General features: G+C 43.9%; 1 protein-coding gene across 1 annotated transcript in view; it reads right to left on the bottom strand.

Moving 5' to 3' along the window:
• The window catches only part of LOC118398434 (MAM domain-containing glycosylphosphatidylinositol anchor protein 2-like), a 352,144-nt gene that overhangs the window by 12,892 nt on the left and 321,995 nt on the right, over positions 1–17,257 (bottom strand). The window contains exon 15 of the mRNA XM_052470749.1: positions 2,417–2,578. Within this exon, the coding sequence (XP_052326709.1) occupies positions 2,417–2,578 (162 nt within the window). The remainder of the gene's footprint in view (positions 1–2,416; positions 2,579–17,257) is intronic.

Raw genomic sequence — 17,257 nt, forward strand, 5'->3', positions numbered from 1 at the left:
TTAGAATAAGGCTGTAACAACATAACAAAATGTGGAAAAAGTCAAGGGGTCTGAATATTTTCTTAATGCACTTTGTGTGTGTGTACGCGCATATGTCTGTAGCTAAATCAACCACATCGCTCATCTTGATGCTATCCCTAGCTCAGCCCTTTGTCAGATGGGTGGTACAGTAGCTAGCTAGCTCCCTCAGTCTCAGTTCCCTCGCTTAAGTGATTGGTGCAGGGCAATGTTGTTTCACCAGCAGTTGTCTTTCACAGCGATAGCATTCGCTTTAGAGCTCTTCACAGCAAACATATTTATTTCTGCAGTCTACCTTGGCGACACTCCGAGACAATGAGAAGGTAATGCAAGAGGTGAGGTACCCTACGCTATTATCAGTAGAGGGGAGACCAGGGACATCTTTAGTCATATTCCCTTCCTCTCTCCCCTGCTGTTCCTAAGCTGCTGTACTACTGTATACTATTCTCTGGTGGACTGATAGTCTTCACCGTGGAGTTATACACACACACTGGAGTGTACAAGCTGGGGAGAGGATACTTGCTGGTACTAGCTGGCTTCACTGCCAGATATCCAATCTTATTCTCGACTCACACATAGGCAGACACACACACACACACACACACACACACACACACACACACACACACACACACACACACACACACACACACACACACACACACACACACACACACACACACACACTAAGATTGGGACAAGTGTGAGGAGAGTCTGGGAGCAGAGCATTAGTAGCAGAGTGCCTATTCACTGGGAGAGAGAAAATGGTTGTAGACAGGGATGCTTTCAGATAAACGCTTGCTCTCTGAAACCACATCACAGTTTATAAGAAAACACAATAATAAACAAAAATACTGTGGTCAGGGCTCTTAATTAAAACATTTAATTGGTAGCACTGGTGCTCCTAATTTTTAAAAAAACGTCAGGAGCATCACATACAATTTAGGAGCACCAGAGAAATAGATTTTAAAAAATGGCCTCCATTGGACCTACAGTATATGAATCCTACTTACTTTTGAAGCACATTTCATGAGGAAGATATCCATTTTCCTTTCTTTCTGTGCCACCAAATGTTTGGGGCTGCATGATATGGGCAAAAAATCTTGTTGTGATTTTTCAAACCAATATCACAATTTGACTAACAATAGTAGCTCAATACAATTGGGTGAACTGTTGAATCATATACAAAGAATGCTTATTCTAATTCTAAGGTTGGTGATGAAATGAAAAAGCCAGGTAGGAGTTATGACAGGTTAGGAACTAAACTTTTGGTCACTGTTTTGAATAGATGTTACATTTAGACAAATACTTTAGAATAGGCTATCTGATTCAGAACATGTTTTCCCAAATAACATCACACGTAGCAACCTGTATACGAGCTAACGTTTGCTTTGCCCTAGTCCCTCTAGTGGTGTGGGGGCTGTGCTTTGGCAAAGTGGGTGGGGTTATATCCTTCCTGTTTGGCCCTGTCCGGGGGTGTCCTCGGATGGGGCCACAGTGTCTCCTGACCCCTCCTGTCTCAGCCTCCAGTATTTATGCTGCAGTAGTTTATGTGTCTGGGGGCTAGGGTCAGTTTGTTATATCTGGAGTACTTCTCCTGTCCTATTCGGTGTCCTGTGTGAATTTAAGTGTGCTCTCTCCAATTCTCTCTCTCGGAGGACCTGAGCCCTAGGACCATGCCTCAGGACTACCTGACATGATGACTCCTTGCTGTCCCCAGTCCACCTGGCCGTGCTGCTGCTCCAGTTTCAACTGTTCTGCCTTATTATTATTGGACCATGCTGGTCATTTATGAACATTTGAACATCTTGGCCATGTTCTGTTATAATCTCCACCCGGCACAGCCAGAAGAGGACTGGCCACCCCACATAGCCTGGTTCCTCTCTAGGTTTCTTCCTAGGTTTTGGCCTTTCTAGGGAGTTTTTCCTAGCCACCGTGCTTCTACACCTGCATTGCTTGCTGTTTGGGGTTTTAGGCTGAGTTTCTGTACAGCACTTTGAGGTATCAGCTGATGTACGAAGTGCTATATAAATAAATAAATACATTTGATTAGAAACAAAGTCTCAATAGAAGTCACTAAATGATTTTTTTTTTAACTAGGCAAGTCAGTTAAGAACAAATTCTGATTTACAATGATGGCCTACTGGGGAACAGTGAGTTAACTGCCTTGTTCAGGGATAGAACGACAGATTTTTACCTTGTCAGCTCTGGGATTTGATCCAGCAACCTTTCGGTTGCTAACCACTCAACTACCTGCCGCCCCACTAGAGGTAAGCTCTTATGATTAATGTATTGAGGAGAGAATACAGAGAATTAATATAATCGGTAACAGGAACATGTCCTTAGTTTGTTTCTGGATGTTTTGTGTTGGAGGGAAAAAGACAGATGTCCTTCTTACCAATGTGTTTGCCGTACATGTGGAAGAAGAAACTGAAGCAGTATGCTGGGGGGTTGGCGATGCCATATGGGTTCTTGGGCACCACGTTGAAGAAGGGACTGACCAGCCTCGCCACCTCACCCTCCTTCCGAGGCCGGGACGTCTCGATGTACATGTAGAAACCTGTAGTGTGGAGAGAACACAACACACCAAATAACACGGTTGTTTACTACATGCCAAAGATTACTCCGGCGTGTTATATATATTGGTGTTCTGTATAGAGGGGCGGTTAATGTAAAACAGATAGTAGCAGATTGACAGAACGTGTAGTCAACTTTGTTCTACAGGCAGAAAGAATCTGAATGGGTTTAGGGGAGAACAAATTCGATTGGTTTCTAAAAGATTGAACAGATTCACAACTTCGGAAAACAAGGATTGAACTGAGAATATTGTAAATAAAACTTTGAGTTACATGTTGTAATGTTTTGAAGTCATTATTGTGTTCCAGTAGACAGACAATTGTGACAATATCTCTAAGATACAACTGGTCTCCTGATTTGAAGCAAAGAGTAAAACGTAGCAAGCTAGCGGCAACACGCTAATCAGCGCCAGCTAGCTAAGCATTTACCAACCTCTTAGCTACTCATGTTGAATTAATAAATAGAGCTAACAAGCTAGGTGTCAAATATACAAGTCATTATGCTTATTATGCTGTCCCGGGGGCATAAACGTTAAATACTAAGCTAAATGTAACTTTAAGCAAACTATCTGATAATTATACGCAACTGACTATCTGTTGATAAGCAATTGCTTGGTAAGGTTACGCTTAGAGTTAGGGCTAAGGTTAGGGTAAGGGTTAGTAGATAGCCTGTAGAGCGTGTACTAATGGACTATCCCAAAAGTGTGTTCATTTTAAATTAGAAAAAATAGAAATAGAAATAGCTAGCAAGTTAGGTCTCAAATCTGCCAGTAGGTCAATTAACCTTTTCACACGTCAGTTCCCCATCTCGAACGGTCGCCCCCCATCTCGAACGGTCGCCCCCCATCTCAAACGGTCGCCCCTCATCTCAAACGGTCGCCCTCATCTCGAACGGTCGCCCCCATCTCGAACGGTCGCCCCCATCTTGAACGGTCGCCCTCATCTCGAACGGTCACCCCCATCTTGAAGGATCGCCCTCATCTCGAACGGTCGCCCCCATCTTGAGCGGTCGCCCTCATCTCGAACGGTCGCCCCCATCTTGAACGGTCGCCCTCATCTTGAACGGTCGCCCTCATCTCGAACGGTCGCCCCAGCTGAGTTGTTTTATGCAGTGATGTTAGAATGCACTCACTTTTCCGAAATGTGATTGTTACGCTATCTATAGCTACATTTCAACTTGTCAATTTCAAATAATTTTCTTACAAGTTTTAGTTTTATAATGTTTGTTGACATTACACAATGCATCTGTCGGAACAAAGATGTTATAATGAGGTGAAGGAATGATTCACTCATCTTTTGAGTAAACGTCTGGAAGTGAATGATGGGAAGTGAATAATCATAGACAACACAACCCCTTCAGCATATGTACTGCAAACAGACCAAACTGGTCTCCTCTTATCTTCGGTTGACGGGAATAAACAAACATGGCGGCATGCACAAACTATCCATCGTCGGATTATTACTGATTTCTGGAAAGTGTTTAACTCAATAATTTAGAACAAATATTTAGATCAGTGATGTGATGAGTTATAAATAGTAACAAATATCTAAATATGACCGCTTCTGTTACACCAATCTTTCCTCTGTTAGCACTAAAACAAATGCAACCTACATTTTCTGGTTTGGATGATTGCGTTATGCTGTAGTTACTTCTGTGAATCCCTGAAAATTGCATCCAAAATAAACTGCTCACATTCAGGACATAACTGTGTAAGGACTGTGTTTGTGCAAAGTGTGGCCAGCTCAAATGCTGACTGTTGCGTCAATCGAAACTGTACATTGTAAATAGGCGCTCTAATCAAACTGTAGAAATATCACACACGTTTGTTGGTACGTGTGAAAAGGTTAATATTTGTTTTATAAACACAACAATCAGAACAGACTTTAGGCTGCCCTAGGGGAAGACATTTTATTTGGGGTCAAGATCACTTGGTGCCCCAATAGCAGACTTCAAGCACACAAGGTAATACCAAAATCCATGGAATTATCTAAATTATATCCTATGGTTATCTTTACCCAGACTAACATGAATACCCCTGGAGCAGCATGTAAACAGTGCATTCCAGTTGAATCTCTTACCACTTATTTTTTTCATATACTGGCATATTTGAGACCTATCTCAATTTTACGATTCAACATTAGTAAGAGCTGCCTAGCCAGCTAGTTCAGTTTAGCATTTTAACAGTCCATTCCAATGTTTAAGTTCATGTAACTTATTCAACTAAGTATTTGTAATAAGCGGGAGCTGAGTTACTGGTATTGCAATGATGTGCGCTGAAAGTTAGGAAGTAAGTTCAGGGAGTGAGTGTTCAAATAAATAAAACACAACATAATACAAAACAAAACACAACATAATACAAAACAAGAAATACAAACAACGCACAGACATGACACTGGAACAGAAACAATAACGCCTGGAGAAGGAACAAAAGGGAGTGACAGATGTAGGGAAGGTAATCAGGGAGGTGATGGAGTCCAGGTGAGTCTGATGACACGCTGGTTCGTGTAATGATGGTGGCAGGTGTGCGCCATAACGAGCAGCCTGGTGACCTAGAAGCCAGAGAGGGAGCACACGTGACAGTACCCCCTCCCCAGCCTGTCGGTTCCAGCCGGCAGGCCACCGACCAAAATGACGATCAGGAGGGGACCTGTCACCTCTGCTGAGGTGCATGGCGTCCTAGAGCATACGTAATGATACCCCCTCCCCGGCGTGTTCGGCTCCAGCTGATGATGCGCAGGAACCTGTCGAGCCTGACCAACCGGCGGAGGCAGGGGAGCCTGGCAATCTGGCTGAGGCATGAGAGCCTGACGAGCCGGTGGAGGCAGGGGAGCCTGGCGATCTGGCTGAGCCTGAAGCTGCTCCCGGACCAGACTTCATTCCCACTGACACAAAAAAACACTCCCTAATGCTTCCCTTAGGTGAGGCGTTAATATGTAACGATGTGCGCTGAGAATCAGGAAGTAAGTTCAGGGAGTGAGTGTTTTAATAAATAAACACAACAGAATACAAACCACGAACAATGCACAGACATGACACTGGAACAGAAACAATAACGCCTGAGGAAGGTGCGTGTAACGATGGCGACAGTTGTGCGCTATAATGAGCATGTGACAGGTATATTTGAAACCTAACTAGCTAGTGTAAGGGATCTCGTCCTCCTCTTCTGAAGAGGAGTAGCGAGAAGTATCAGAGGACCAAAACGCAGCGTGGTAAGTGTCCATAATTTAATGAAGCAAAATGAACCCTGAACAAAAACAATAAACGAACAGTCCCGTAAGGTGGATGACAAAACACTAAACAGGAAATAAACACCCACCAAACCCAGGTGGAAAAAGGCTACTTAAGTATGATTCTCAATCAGAGACAACTAATGACACCTGCGTCTGATTGAGAACCGTACTAGGCCGAACAGAAAAAACAACATAGAAAAACAAACAGACTGCCCAACCCAAATCACGCCCTGACCATACTAAAACAAAGACAAAACAAAGGAACTAAGGTCAGAACATGACAGCTAGTTCTATTCTATGACTCAACATTAGTAAGAGTTAGCTATCTGCTAACCAACTAGCTCTGTTTAGCTTAGCTTCTTACATTGCCGTTGCCCCTGGGGCAGCATATCTGTCATCCCCATTTTTTAAAGTTCATATGGCTTATTCAACTTAACATTTCAATAAAGCAAATTACTTACTTATATGTTCAACACCTAGCTAGCTAGCTCTATGTATTAATTTAACATTAGTAGCTAAGAGGTTTCTAAATGCTTAGCTAGCAAGCTTGCGCTGATTAGCTTAGCATGTTACTGCTAGGTTGCTACATTTGACTATTTGCTTCAAGACAGGAGACCAGTTGTACCCTAGCAATATTGTCACGTTTGTCTGACTACTGTAACACAATAATGATTTCAAAATGTTTTATTTACAAGATTCTCAGTTCAAAACATGTTTTCAAAAGTTGTGCATCTGGCAAACTTTGCCCATTCAACGTTTAGAAACCAATCACATTTGTTCTGCCCTAAATCAATTAAAATTGACTACACCTATGTAACCCTGCATGTGGGTAGGTCCCATTCACCAAGCTAATGTACAGTAAACATGCCTGTTTGTTGGTGAACTAAAGCCACACATTATATCTCTCTGTCTATGTTCAGTCAAGTCAATCATTTTCAACACCCTTTCCCTAATAACTCCACACCCGACAGCAGGTGTCCTCAATGAAGCTCACTCAGTGGACCCTCACCACATAAAAGACAACCTTGTATCCAGCCAACACAGTCGCTCCCTACAAGCGTATTTTGGCATCTCTGTCAGTTTATTTGGAGTCTGTAGCATAGTATTATCTTCGCCCAGTGGGACAGAAAACAGGGTGGGTATATGTCGATCTGAAGGCTTCCACTGGCTTCGGTTCGACTGGCGCCTAGCCGAATGAGTGTGCTCGCATACTATTTGTCCATCTTGAGACGTCATAGCCATTATTTGTCATTCAACGATATATTCCGAATAGTTTTTGCAGAGGAGATCTTAGTTGCGCAATTTCACATCTAACTAAGATGTTTAGTGGAGTATTTCTCAAGTGGAAAAAATGAGACTTCTATCGTTGAATGGTAACAAACACTTAATTGAAGAATCCGTCTTGCCTCGAGAAAAAAAAATTCTGCGCAGCCAAAAGAAACAGCCCAAAAAAAACTTGCCAAAGATGAAAAGGACCATAATATATATATATATATATGCACAAACGGTTTCGGTCTGTTTAGGATATCCCCGAAAAACAGAAATGGGTTACCTCTGGTTTGTTCAGCTATTCCTATGGGGGAAATAAATGGGGAAATGTATTTTGGAGGGATAAACCACTGAAAAGTAGATCTGAGGTTAACACAGGCTTAGGAAATCTTATACATTTTGATCTATGAGATAATATCCGTCAGTTAACATTACCTGTATGTATTATAAAGCCGTTATGTGCTTGTTTTTATTACATAAATGCTTACAAATGATCCAAAAGTGACATTGGCTGATGAAGATCTCATAGAACAAAACATATAAGATACCCTAAGCCTGTGTTTACCACAGACTTTATATTCAGCGTTTATCCAAAAACCCTCCACAAAAACTATTCATTTCCCCAAAGGCTTTGACCAACGAGCCATGGCAGAGTTAGTGCCTACAAAAAGACATCATTACTATTGCTCTCTATTGTGGACTAAAAAGAGTGCCCCGAGAATGTAGGAATGAAGGAAGTGGCGAACAGGTGGGGAGAGGTGTGTTTGTTATAGCCTATCTGGGAGAGAAAGGGAGAATCTCAATTGCATACTCCTCTCTCCTCACCTCCTTCTCAAAAACAATTGGATGAGAAAGCCAGAGGTCCCTCCCCTCTGACCTTCTCCTCCAATGGGTTTCGAGAAGGAGAGAAGACGCGAGGAGTATAATTGAGAGGCCATGTCTGAATACTGTAAAGCTTTCACAAGTATGGGTATGTGACATTATGAAAATCGAGTATACTAAAAATGACCAGATGTCATACTCATTTTGGTTTTGACAAAAGCTGATTAATTAGATATGGGGATGCAACGAATAGCGGGTAACAATGCAATTTCACATGACACATTCTCTGTATGCAAAAATAGAACGTCCTACAGTATTAGGTGGTGGGCCGAATCAATCCCCTTCAAGGGAGGTGCTGATTTTTTGTATATGACAGTAAAACATTCGTATGATGACTATAAAAATGTTGGCACATTCAATTCTTCACATTATGGCACATTATCATAAAAAGTATATTTCAACACTCTGTCTGCTCTTATTAAAACTCAAGCTGATTTCTGTATTTGTGTGATGAGCTCCCAAAGACGGAAATAAGATAAATATCTGTTTTTGAGTGCACTTGAAATTTGCAGCATGCAATACAAATTGTATTGATCACATGAAGAGGTAACTCTGTTGACCACTTAGCCAATTTATTGAATGATAGCAAATGTTACGGGTTGACTATCCTAGCCAGCTACTGTAAACGTACATTTGCCTGCTGAATTACATTTTTTAATCATGTTTTGGAATGATTATATGACTCATTTCAAGTAACTAGTTGCAGGCTTAAAGAAATATGAAATCAAATACTTTGCATAGAATAGGCATATTAGCCAACACAGCATATCCTACACATATAGCATACCTAGAAATGTAATCTAAAAACAGCTGGGCAAAATGTATACAATGTGCTCTGCAATAAGATGGCTAGAGTTTGTTTTGTAAACCAGATGAGTTCTCTAATGTCAGTAGCTGCCCAATACCATGGTGGGCCTGCATAACGTTGGATGCAATGGAATATAAAGGTATGGAGAATGATAAAGAGTCTGCAGGATTATAGAACAAGCAGTTGGGAAATGAATGTTTTACGTTTCAAATACTACATTTTCAGGGAATATATTTAAGAGGTTTAAAAGACGAGCCAAACTTTCCTACTAACCTTCGAAAATTTGACAGTGCCAAATTCTTGCCAATCCATTATTCTACTACGAGCTATGGCTGAGTGTGAAGCATGTTTTCCATAATATATGTTTCATGCATACTGTACATTTGAACAAAGTACACCATCACATTTAGTGTTTCACCATTTATTGAGTATGGAGACAAATATCAAAAGGTGTTTCAGGCAGTATTTCAAGTGTCTAAATATAGTGTAACCTACTAATCTATGTATATAGAGAAAGATGTGCCGCGGGGGGCACAATCACACAACGCTGCAGTCCGGAAATGAGCGCTTTACCATCTATGCCAAAAGCCTGAGCCTCTAATGGAGGCAGTAGAACTGTCATCAACACATGCTTCTGTATTCCCCTCCTCTAGGAGCATTTGTGTGCCCAGGCCCCATAGGTGTATCGGAAGGATCGCACCCTGGTCACCAATGTAGCCAATGGGTGTAGAGAGAAAGAAGTGCTTCAGCAGACTGCATAGTCCAGAGATGAGAACCATCTATGACAAAAGCCTGGGCTCCTGATGGGGACAATAGAATTCGCATCGCCGCATGTTACACTAGTAAAACATCATCTGTTTCTCACCTCCTCAGACTGATTCTATATTGAATTTGTTCTTTGAGATGCTCTACCAAGCATGTGTATCTGTAGTTAGTGCTCTTCAACTCTAAAATGCACTAGACTGTGTAGACCGTATAAGACAAAAACGCACAAAGAAAAGACCACAGGCAAATGCATATGTGGTCTCAATGTCTCATAGTGATGTTAGGGCTAGTTCAAATTGCAGTACGATGGTTCTCCTCATAGGTGAGGGAATTAGTTGAGCACATGCTTGGTGAATATCACTTGGTTGATCTCACGGAGCAGGACACTGGAGAGGAGAGCTGAATAGATTATGGGAGACAAAAGTGAGAGTGGATTGTAGTTTATGAGCGAGAATTGAACATCTCGACAGACTAAAAATGTACACCCACTAGGATAAAGGACAGAGGCAGGCTGCTCTGCATCCTACTCCAATTTAGCTACATATTGTACACCAAATAATGTGATATAACCAAAGATTTCTGGTATCCATTACTGGATGTTACAGGTTTGATTATACAAAATGGCGCCATAGATTCTTCAACTAACCTGGTATTGGCGATACTCTCTTCGTTCTCGAATCTGGAAAACAGTATATCTTATACATGTTCATGTCCAGTTGCAGGTGGTTCTACAAACACCAGAGAAAACTCAGAAAGATAATAAAATATAGTAAATCCTGTATATGATCACTTTTTTTCCAGAATCGAAAACGAAGAGAGCATTGCCAATACCAGGTTTGTTAAATAATCTATGGTGGCGTTTTGTATAGGCAAACCTGTAATGTCCAGTAATGGATACCAGCAATCTTTGGTTATATCACATTATATGGTGTACAATCTGTAGCTAACTCCAACTAGGCCTATTGACAGGGGTAATGTGTCATTTCTTATTTGTCAGTATGAATGAAATTAGTGAGTCCTGCCTTACATTTACATTTACATTTAAGTCATTTAGCAGATGCTCTTATCCAGAGCGACTTACAAATTGGTGCATTCACCTTATGACATCCAGTGGAACAGCCACTTTACAATAGTGCATCTAAATCTTTTAAGGGGGTGAGAAGGATTACTTTATCCTATCCTAGGTATTCCGTAAAGAGGTGGGGTTTCAGGTGTCTCCGGAAGGTGGTGATTGACTCCGCTGTCCTGGCGTCGTGAGGGAGTTTGTTCCACCATTGGGGGGCCAGAGCAGCGAACAGTTTTGACTGGGCTGAGCGGGAACTGTACTTCCTCAGTGGTAGGGAGGCGAGCAGGCCAGAGGTGGATGAACGCAGTGCCCTTGTTTGGGTATAGGGCCTGATCAGAGCCTGGAGGTACTGAGGTGCCGTTCCCCTCACAGGCCGTAGGCAAGCACCATGGTCTTGTAGCGGATGCGAGCTTCAACTGGAAGCCAGTGGAGAGAGCGGAGGAGCGGGGTGACGTGCAGAGAACTTGGGAAGGTTGAACACCAGATGGGCTGTGGCGTTCTGGATGAGTTGTAGGGGTTTAATGGCACAGGCAGGGAGCCCAGCCAACAGCGAGTTGCAGTAATCCAGACGGGAGATGACAAGTTCCTGGATTAGACCTGCGCCGCTAGGCAGGGTCGTACATGTTGTAGAGCATGAACCTAAGGAACGGGCCACCGCCTTGATGTTAGTTAAGAACGACAGGGTGTTGTCCAGGATCACGCCAAGGTTCTTAGCGCTCTGGGAGGAGGACACAATGGAGTTGTCAACCGTGATGGCGAGATCATGGAACGGGCAGTCCTTCCCCGGGAGGAAGAGCAGCTCCGTCTTGCCGAGGTTCAGCTTGAGGTGGTGATCCGTCATCCACACTGATATGTCTGCCAGACATGCAGAGATGCGAGACCTGGTCATCAGAAGGGGGAAAGGAGAAGATTAATTGTGTGTCGTCTGCATAGCAATGATAGGAGAGACCATGTGAGGTTATGACAGAGCCAAGTGACTTGGTGTATAGCGAGAATAGGAGAGGGCCTGAACAGAGCCCTGGAGGACACCAGTGGTGAGAGCGCGTGTTGAGGAGACAGATTCTCGCCACGCCACCTGGTAGGAGCGACCTGTCAGGTTGGGCCGCGCCGGAGATGCCCAACTTGGAGAGGAGGATCTGATGGTTCACAGTATCGAAGGCAGCCGATGGCCTAGAAGGATGAGAGCAGAGGAGAGAGAGTTAGCTTTAGCAGTGCGGAGCGCCTCCGTGATACAGAGAAGAGCAGTCTCAGTTGAATGACTAGTCTTGAAACCTGACTGATTTCGATCAAGAAGGTCATTCTGAGAGAGATAGCGGGAGAGCTGGCCAAGGACGGCACGTTCAAGAGTTTTGGAGAGAAAAGAAAGAAGGGATACTGGTCTGTAGTTGTTGACATCGGAGGGATCGGAGGTTTTTTCAGAAGGGGTGCAACTCTCGCTCTCTTGAAGACGGAAGGGACGTAGTCATCAGGGATGAGTTGATGAGCGAGGTAAGGTAAGGGAGAAGGTCTCCGGAAATGGTCTGGAGAAGAGAGGAGGGGATAGGGTCGAAACGCGAGATATCTGGAGAGAGAGGGAGAAAGAGGTCAGAGCACAGGGTAGGGCAGTGTGAGCAGAACCAGCGGTGTCGTTTGACTTAGCAAACGAGGATCGGATGTCGGACCTTCTTTTCAAAATGGTTGACGAAGTCATCTGCAGAGAGGGAGGAGGGGGGGGGGGGAGGAGGATTCAGGAGGGAGGAGAAGGTGGCAAAGAGCTTCCTAGGGTTAGAGGCAGATGCTTGGAATTTAGAGTGGTAGAAAGTGGCTTTAGCAGCAGAGACAGAGGAGGAAAATGTAGAGAGGAGGGAGTGAAAGGATGCCAGGTCCGCAGGGAGGCGAGTTTTCCTCCATTTCCGCTCGGCTGCCCGGAGCCCTGTTCTGTGAGCTCGCAATGAGTCGTCGAGCCACGGAGCGGGAGGGGAGGACCGAGCCGGCCTGGAGGATAGGGGACATAGAGAGTCAAAGGATGCAGAAAGGGAGGAGAGGAGGGTTGAGGAGGCAGAATCAGGAGATAGGTTGGAGAAGGTTTGAGCAGAGGGAAGAGATGATAGGATGGAAGAGGAGAGAGAAGGGGGAGAGAGAGCGAAGGTTGGGACGGCGCGATACCATCCGAGTAGGGGCAGTGTGGGAAGTGTTGGATGAGAGCGAGAGAGAAAAGGATACAAGGTAGTGGTCGGAGACTTGGAGGGGAGTTGCAATGAGGTTAGTGGAAGAACAGCATCTAGTAAAGATGAGGTCGAGCGTATTGCCTGCCTTGTGAGTAGGGGGGAAGGTGAGAGGGGTGAGGTCAAAAGAGGAGAGGAGTGGAAAGAAGGAGGCAGAGAGGAATGAGTCAAAGGTAGACGTGGGGAGGTTAAAGTCAGAACTGTGAGAGGTGAGCCGTCCTCAGGAAAGGAGCTTATCAAGGCATCAAGCTCATTGATGAACTCTCCGAGGGGACCTGGAGGGCGATAAATGATAAGGATGTTAAGCTTGAAAGGGCTGGTAACTGTGACAGCATGAAATTCAAAGGAGGCGATAGACAGATGGGTAAGGGGAGAAAGAGAGAATGACCACTTGGGAGAGATGAGGATCCCGGTGCCACCACCCCGCTGACCAGAAGCTCTCGGGGTGTGCGAGAACACGTGGGCGGACGAAGAGAGAGCAAGAGCCTTGATGACTGCATTAGCTTTACAATACTTGTCCTATAGCAACAGGTCTACTTGTTGGAGCTAGCTAGCTGAATTGATAACGTTGTTGCATTCTAAGTGAAGATAGGAGTTATTTTACAGCTTGCATCAACAGGATCATATTTCTATAACTAAATAGAATACAAACATAAAAATATAAAAATAAAAACTTGATCCATAGCAGTTTGTCGGAGGGAGATCTCTCTCAAGCGGTCACTAGTTGTGTTTAGTACATTAGATACAGAGAATTGGCAGACGTGATCAGCAGAGATGGTAACTGGATAGTACACACGTTTTGATTGGTTTGCTGTTTAGTTTGCCTGTCCAGCTAGTGTAACGAACATGAAAAAAATGCAAGGAATAAATAAATATATGTAACGGATGTGAAACAGCTAGCTTAGTTAGCGGTGGTGCGCGCTAAATAGCGTTTCAATCGGTGACGTCACTTGCTCTGAGACCTTGAAGTAGTAGTTCCCCTTGCTCTGCAAGGGCTGCGGCTTTTGTGGAGTGGAGGGTAACGATGCTTCGTGGGTGACTGTTGTTGATGTGTGCAGAGGGTCCCTTGTTCGCCCCCGGGCATGGGCGAGGGGACGGTCTAAAGTTATACTGTTACATATACACAATATGCAAAAACCAGCTCCTCCCTCACCAGAGACAGATCATCTCAAAAACTAAAGCAGATACGTTGCTTCCGCCCACCAACGACACTGTATATGTGAATTTTTATAAAAATCTAGTATGCTTAACAGGTTAAATGCCAGGATGTTATTCTCATTTTGGCTTTTTATCTAATAGAATTTGCTGCACATTTTTCAGGAATTTCATAGCCACAATGCATTGGAAGAGTTGTGCTGCGAGTTTTCATAGCTAGATCTCTTCAAGTAAACAACAAGATAACTTGGAAGATGGCGAATAGCGAAGCTTCTGCTGTTGTGTTCAAATGTAAGTCGTTTGGGGGCGCAAGATGGCGGTCAGTGCAGATAATTTGTTTTGGTTGCTGAAGGAATTATTGGATTTCCTTACCCAATTATGACCATTGGATTATTCATACGGTCCTAAAACCCCGTATGAATATGGTTTAGTTTATTTACCAAAGTAATTGATTACTTTCTGCAAGTTATTCACCTCTAAAACTAAGTTGGCGACAACACTAGATAGCCTGATAAGCTAGCTAGCTCAAAAAATAGCTTCTCGAACGTACATGGAAACTGCCACGACCAGAACCAAAGGAAAGAAATGGAGAGAATGTCAGATGGACAATTAACCACAAAAGATAGAAGTATAAAAATCATACTCTTCAAAATTTAACTGTGGGGGGAAATACTGCAATAGGTGATGAAAATGTGGTGAGCACGGACAAAAATGCTCACAACTTGCACCCTTCCAGCCCCCAGCTCAGGCCTTTACCTTACGACCCCGGCACTCCAGTCAAGCCCCAGGGGGAAAAGACGAGAGGCCAAGAAGGTATGTCACTTCTTGAGATGCAAAACAATATTGTAATGCTTTTGACAGCAAAGATAGATGAAAGGGCAAATGGCTTGGAGGACATGGTTAGGGAGAATACGATGAAAATTGAGGCCATTAAAAAATCTGTTGACTTATCTTTGGAGAAGTGAAAACCCTCAAAAGTGACATGAAGAAGTTATCTGCCAGGAAAATGAAAATAAGGTGGCTGAACTCGAGCAAAAGGTGAATGAGGGAGAGAGATACCAGCGCAGGTGGAACCTGAGGCTCCATGGAATTCCAGAGCAGGCGGGTGAGGACATCAAATGCAGAGTTGTTGACATCTGTGGAACTGTCATTCCCGAATCAAAAGCCAAACTTCAGGAAAATGTAGCCATCGTCCATCGTTTGGGAAGACTTAAGGATCAAGACAAGAGACAGAGGACAACCATGATCCGGTTCACCAACAGATCTACACGGGATCTTCTTTGGAGGCGAGCGAAGAATTGTGAATTCCTCATCAAGCTAAAATTGAGGTTCACGGAGTATCTGACCTCAGCAGACAAAGTGACAAGAGAGAAACTGTGGCCGATGGTGATCATCGATGGGAAAAAAATGCAGCCCAATCAGAACATTTGAGTGAGAGCCAGAGTCTAACTCGGACAGAACTGTCAGGTCAACAAACTGATTACCAGGTGAAAAGCAGCCTTTTATTATAAAAATTTGAATGAGAAAAGGCTGACCTGAGAACTGGTAAACTAAACACTAACTTTAGGTGAATAACTGCTTATTGTAAAGTTTACACAATGTTTTAGAAACTTCAGAGTGTTTTCTATCCAATACTAATACTAGTCTCAGTTGCTAATATATGCATAGTATTAGCAGTATTGGATAGAAAACACTCTGAAGTTTCTAAAACTGTTTGAATGATGTATGTGAGTATAACAGAACTCATATGGCAGGCAAAAACCTGAGAAGAAATCCAAACAGGAAGTGAGAAATCTGAGGTTGGTATATTTTCAACCCAGGCCCTATTGAATTCACATTGGAATATGAATTAAGTTGCTTCCATTAGATGTCAACCGTCTTTAGAAACTTGAATGAGGCTTCTGCTATGTTGTGGGACTGAATAAGAGCTGAATTGAGTCAGCTTACTGGCAGAGAGCCATTTCCTGGTCACGTGCATTCCACATGATATCGACTTGCGTTGCTTCTGTAGACACAAAGGAATTCTATGGTTGGAACTTTATTGAAAATTTATGATAAAAACATCATAATGATTGATTCTATACTTTGAAATGTTTCTTCGACCTGTAATACACTGCTCAAAAAAAATAAAGGGAATACTAAAATAACACATCCTAAATCTGAATAAATGAAATATTCTTATTAAATACTTTTTTCTTTACATAGTTGAATGTGCTGACAACAAAATCACACAAAAATTATCAATGGAAATCACATGTATTAACCCATGGAGGTCTGGATTTGGAGTGACAAAAAATTAAAGTGGAAAACCACACTACAGGCTGATCCAACTTTGATGTAATGTCCTTAAAACAAGTCAAAATGAGGCTCAGTAGTGTGTGTGGCCTCCACATGCCTGTTTGACCTCCCTACAACACCTGGGCATGCTCCTGATGAGGTAGCGGATGGTCTCCTGAGGGATCTCCTCCCAGACCTGGACTAAAGCATCCGCCAACTCCTGGACAGTCTGTGGTGCAACGTGGCATTGGTGGATGGAGCGAGACATGATGTCCCAGATGTGCTCAATTGGATTCAGGTCTGGGGAACGGGCGGGCCAGTCCATAGCATCAACACCTTCCTCTTGCAGGAACTGCTGACACACTCCAGCCACATGAGGTCTAGCATTGTCTTGCATTAGGAGGAAGCCAGGGCCAACCGCAACAGCATATGGTCTCACAAGGGGTCTGAGGATCTCATCTCGGTACCTAATGGCAGTCAGGCTACCTCTGGTGAGCACATGGAGGGCTGTGCGGCCCCCCAAAGAAATGCCACCCCACACCATGACTGACCCACCGCCAAACCGGTCATGCTGGAGGATGTTGCAGGCAGCAGAACGTTCTCCGTCACGTCTGTCACATGTGCTCAGTGTGAACCTGCTTTCATCTGTGAAGAGCACAGGGCGCCAAGTGGCGAATTTGCCAATCTTGGTGTTCTCTGGCAAATGCCAAACGTCCTGCACGGTGTTGGGCTGTAAGCACAACCCCCACCTGTGGACGTCGGGCCCTCATACCACCCTTATGGAGTCTGTTTTTGACCGTTTGAGCAGACACATGCACATTTATGGCCTGCTGGAGGTCATTTTGCAGGGCTCTGGCAGTGCTCCTCCTGCTCCTCCTTGCACAAAGGCGGAGGTAGCGGTCGTGCTGCTGGGCTGTTGCCCTCCTACAGCCTCCTCCACATCTCCTGATGTACTGGTCTGTCTCCTGGTAGCGCCTCCATGCTCTGGACACTACGCTGACAGACA

Source organism: Oncorhynchus keta, chromosome 19 (genome assembly GCF_023373465.1).
Source record: "Oncorhynchus keta strain PuntledgeMale-10-30-2019 chromosome 19, Oket_V2, whole genome shotgun sequence".
NCBI lineage: Eukaryota > Metazoa > Chordata > Actinopteri > Salmoniformes > Salmonidae > Oncorhynchus > Oncorhynchus keta.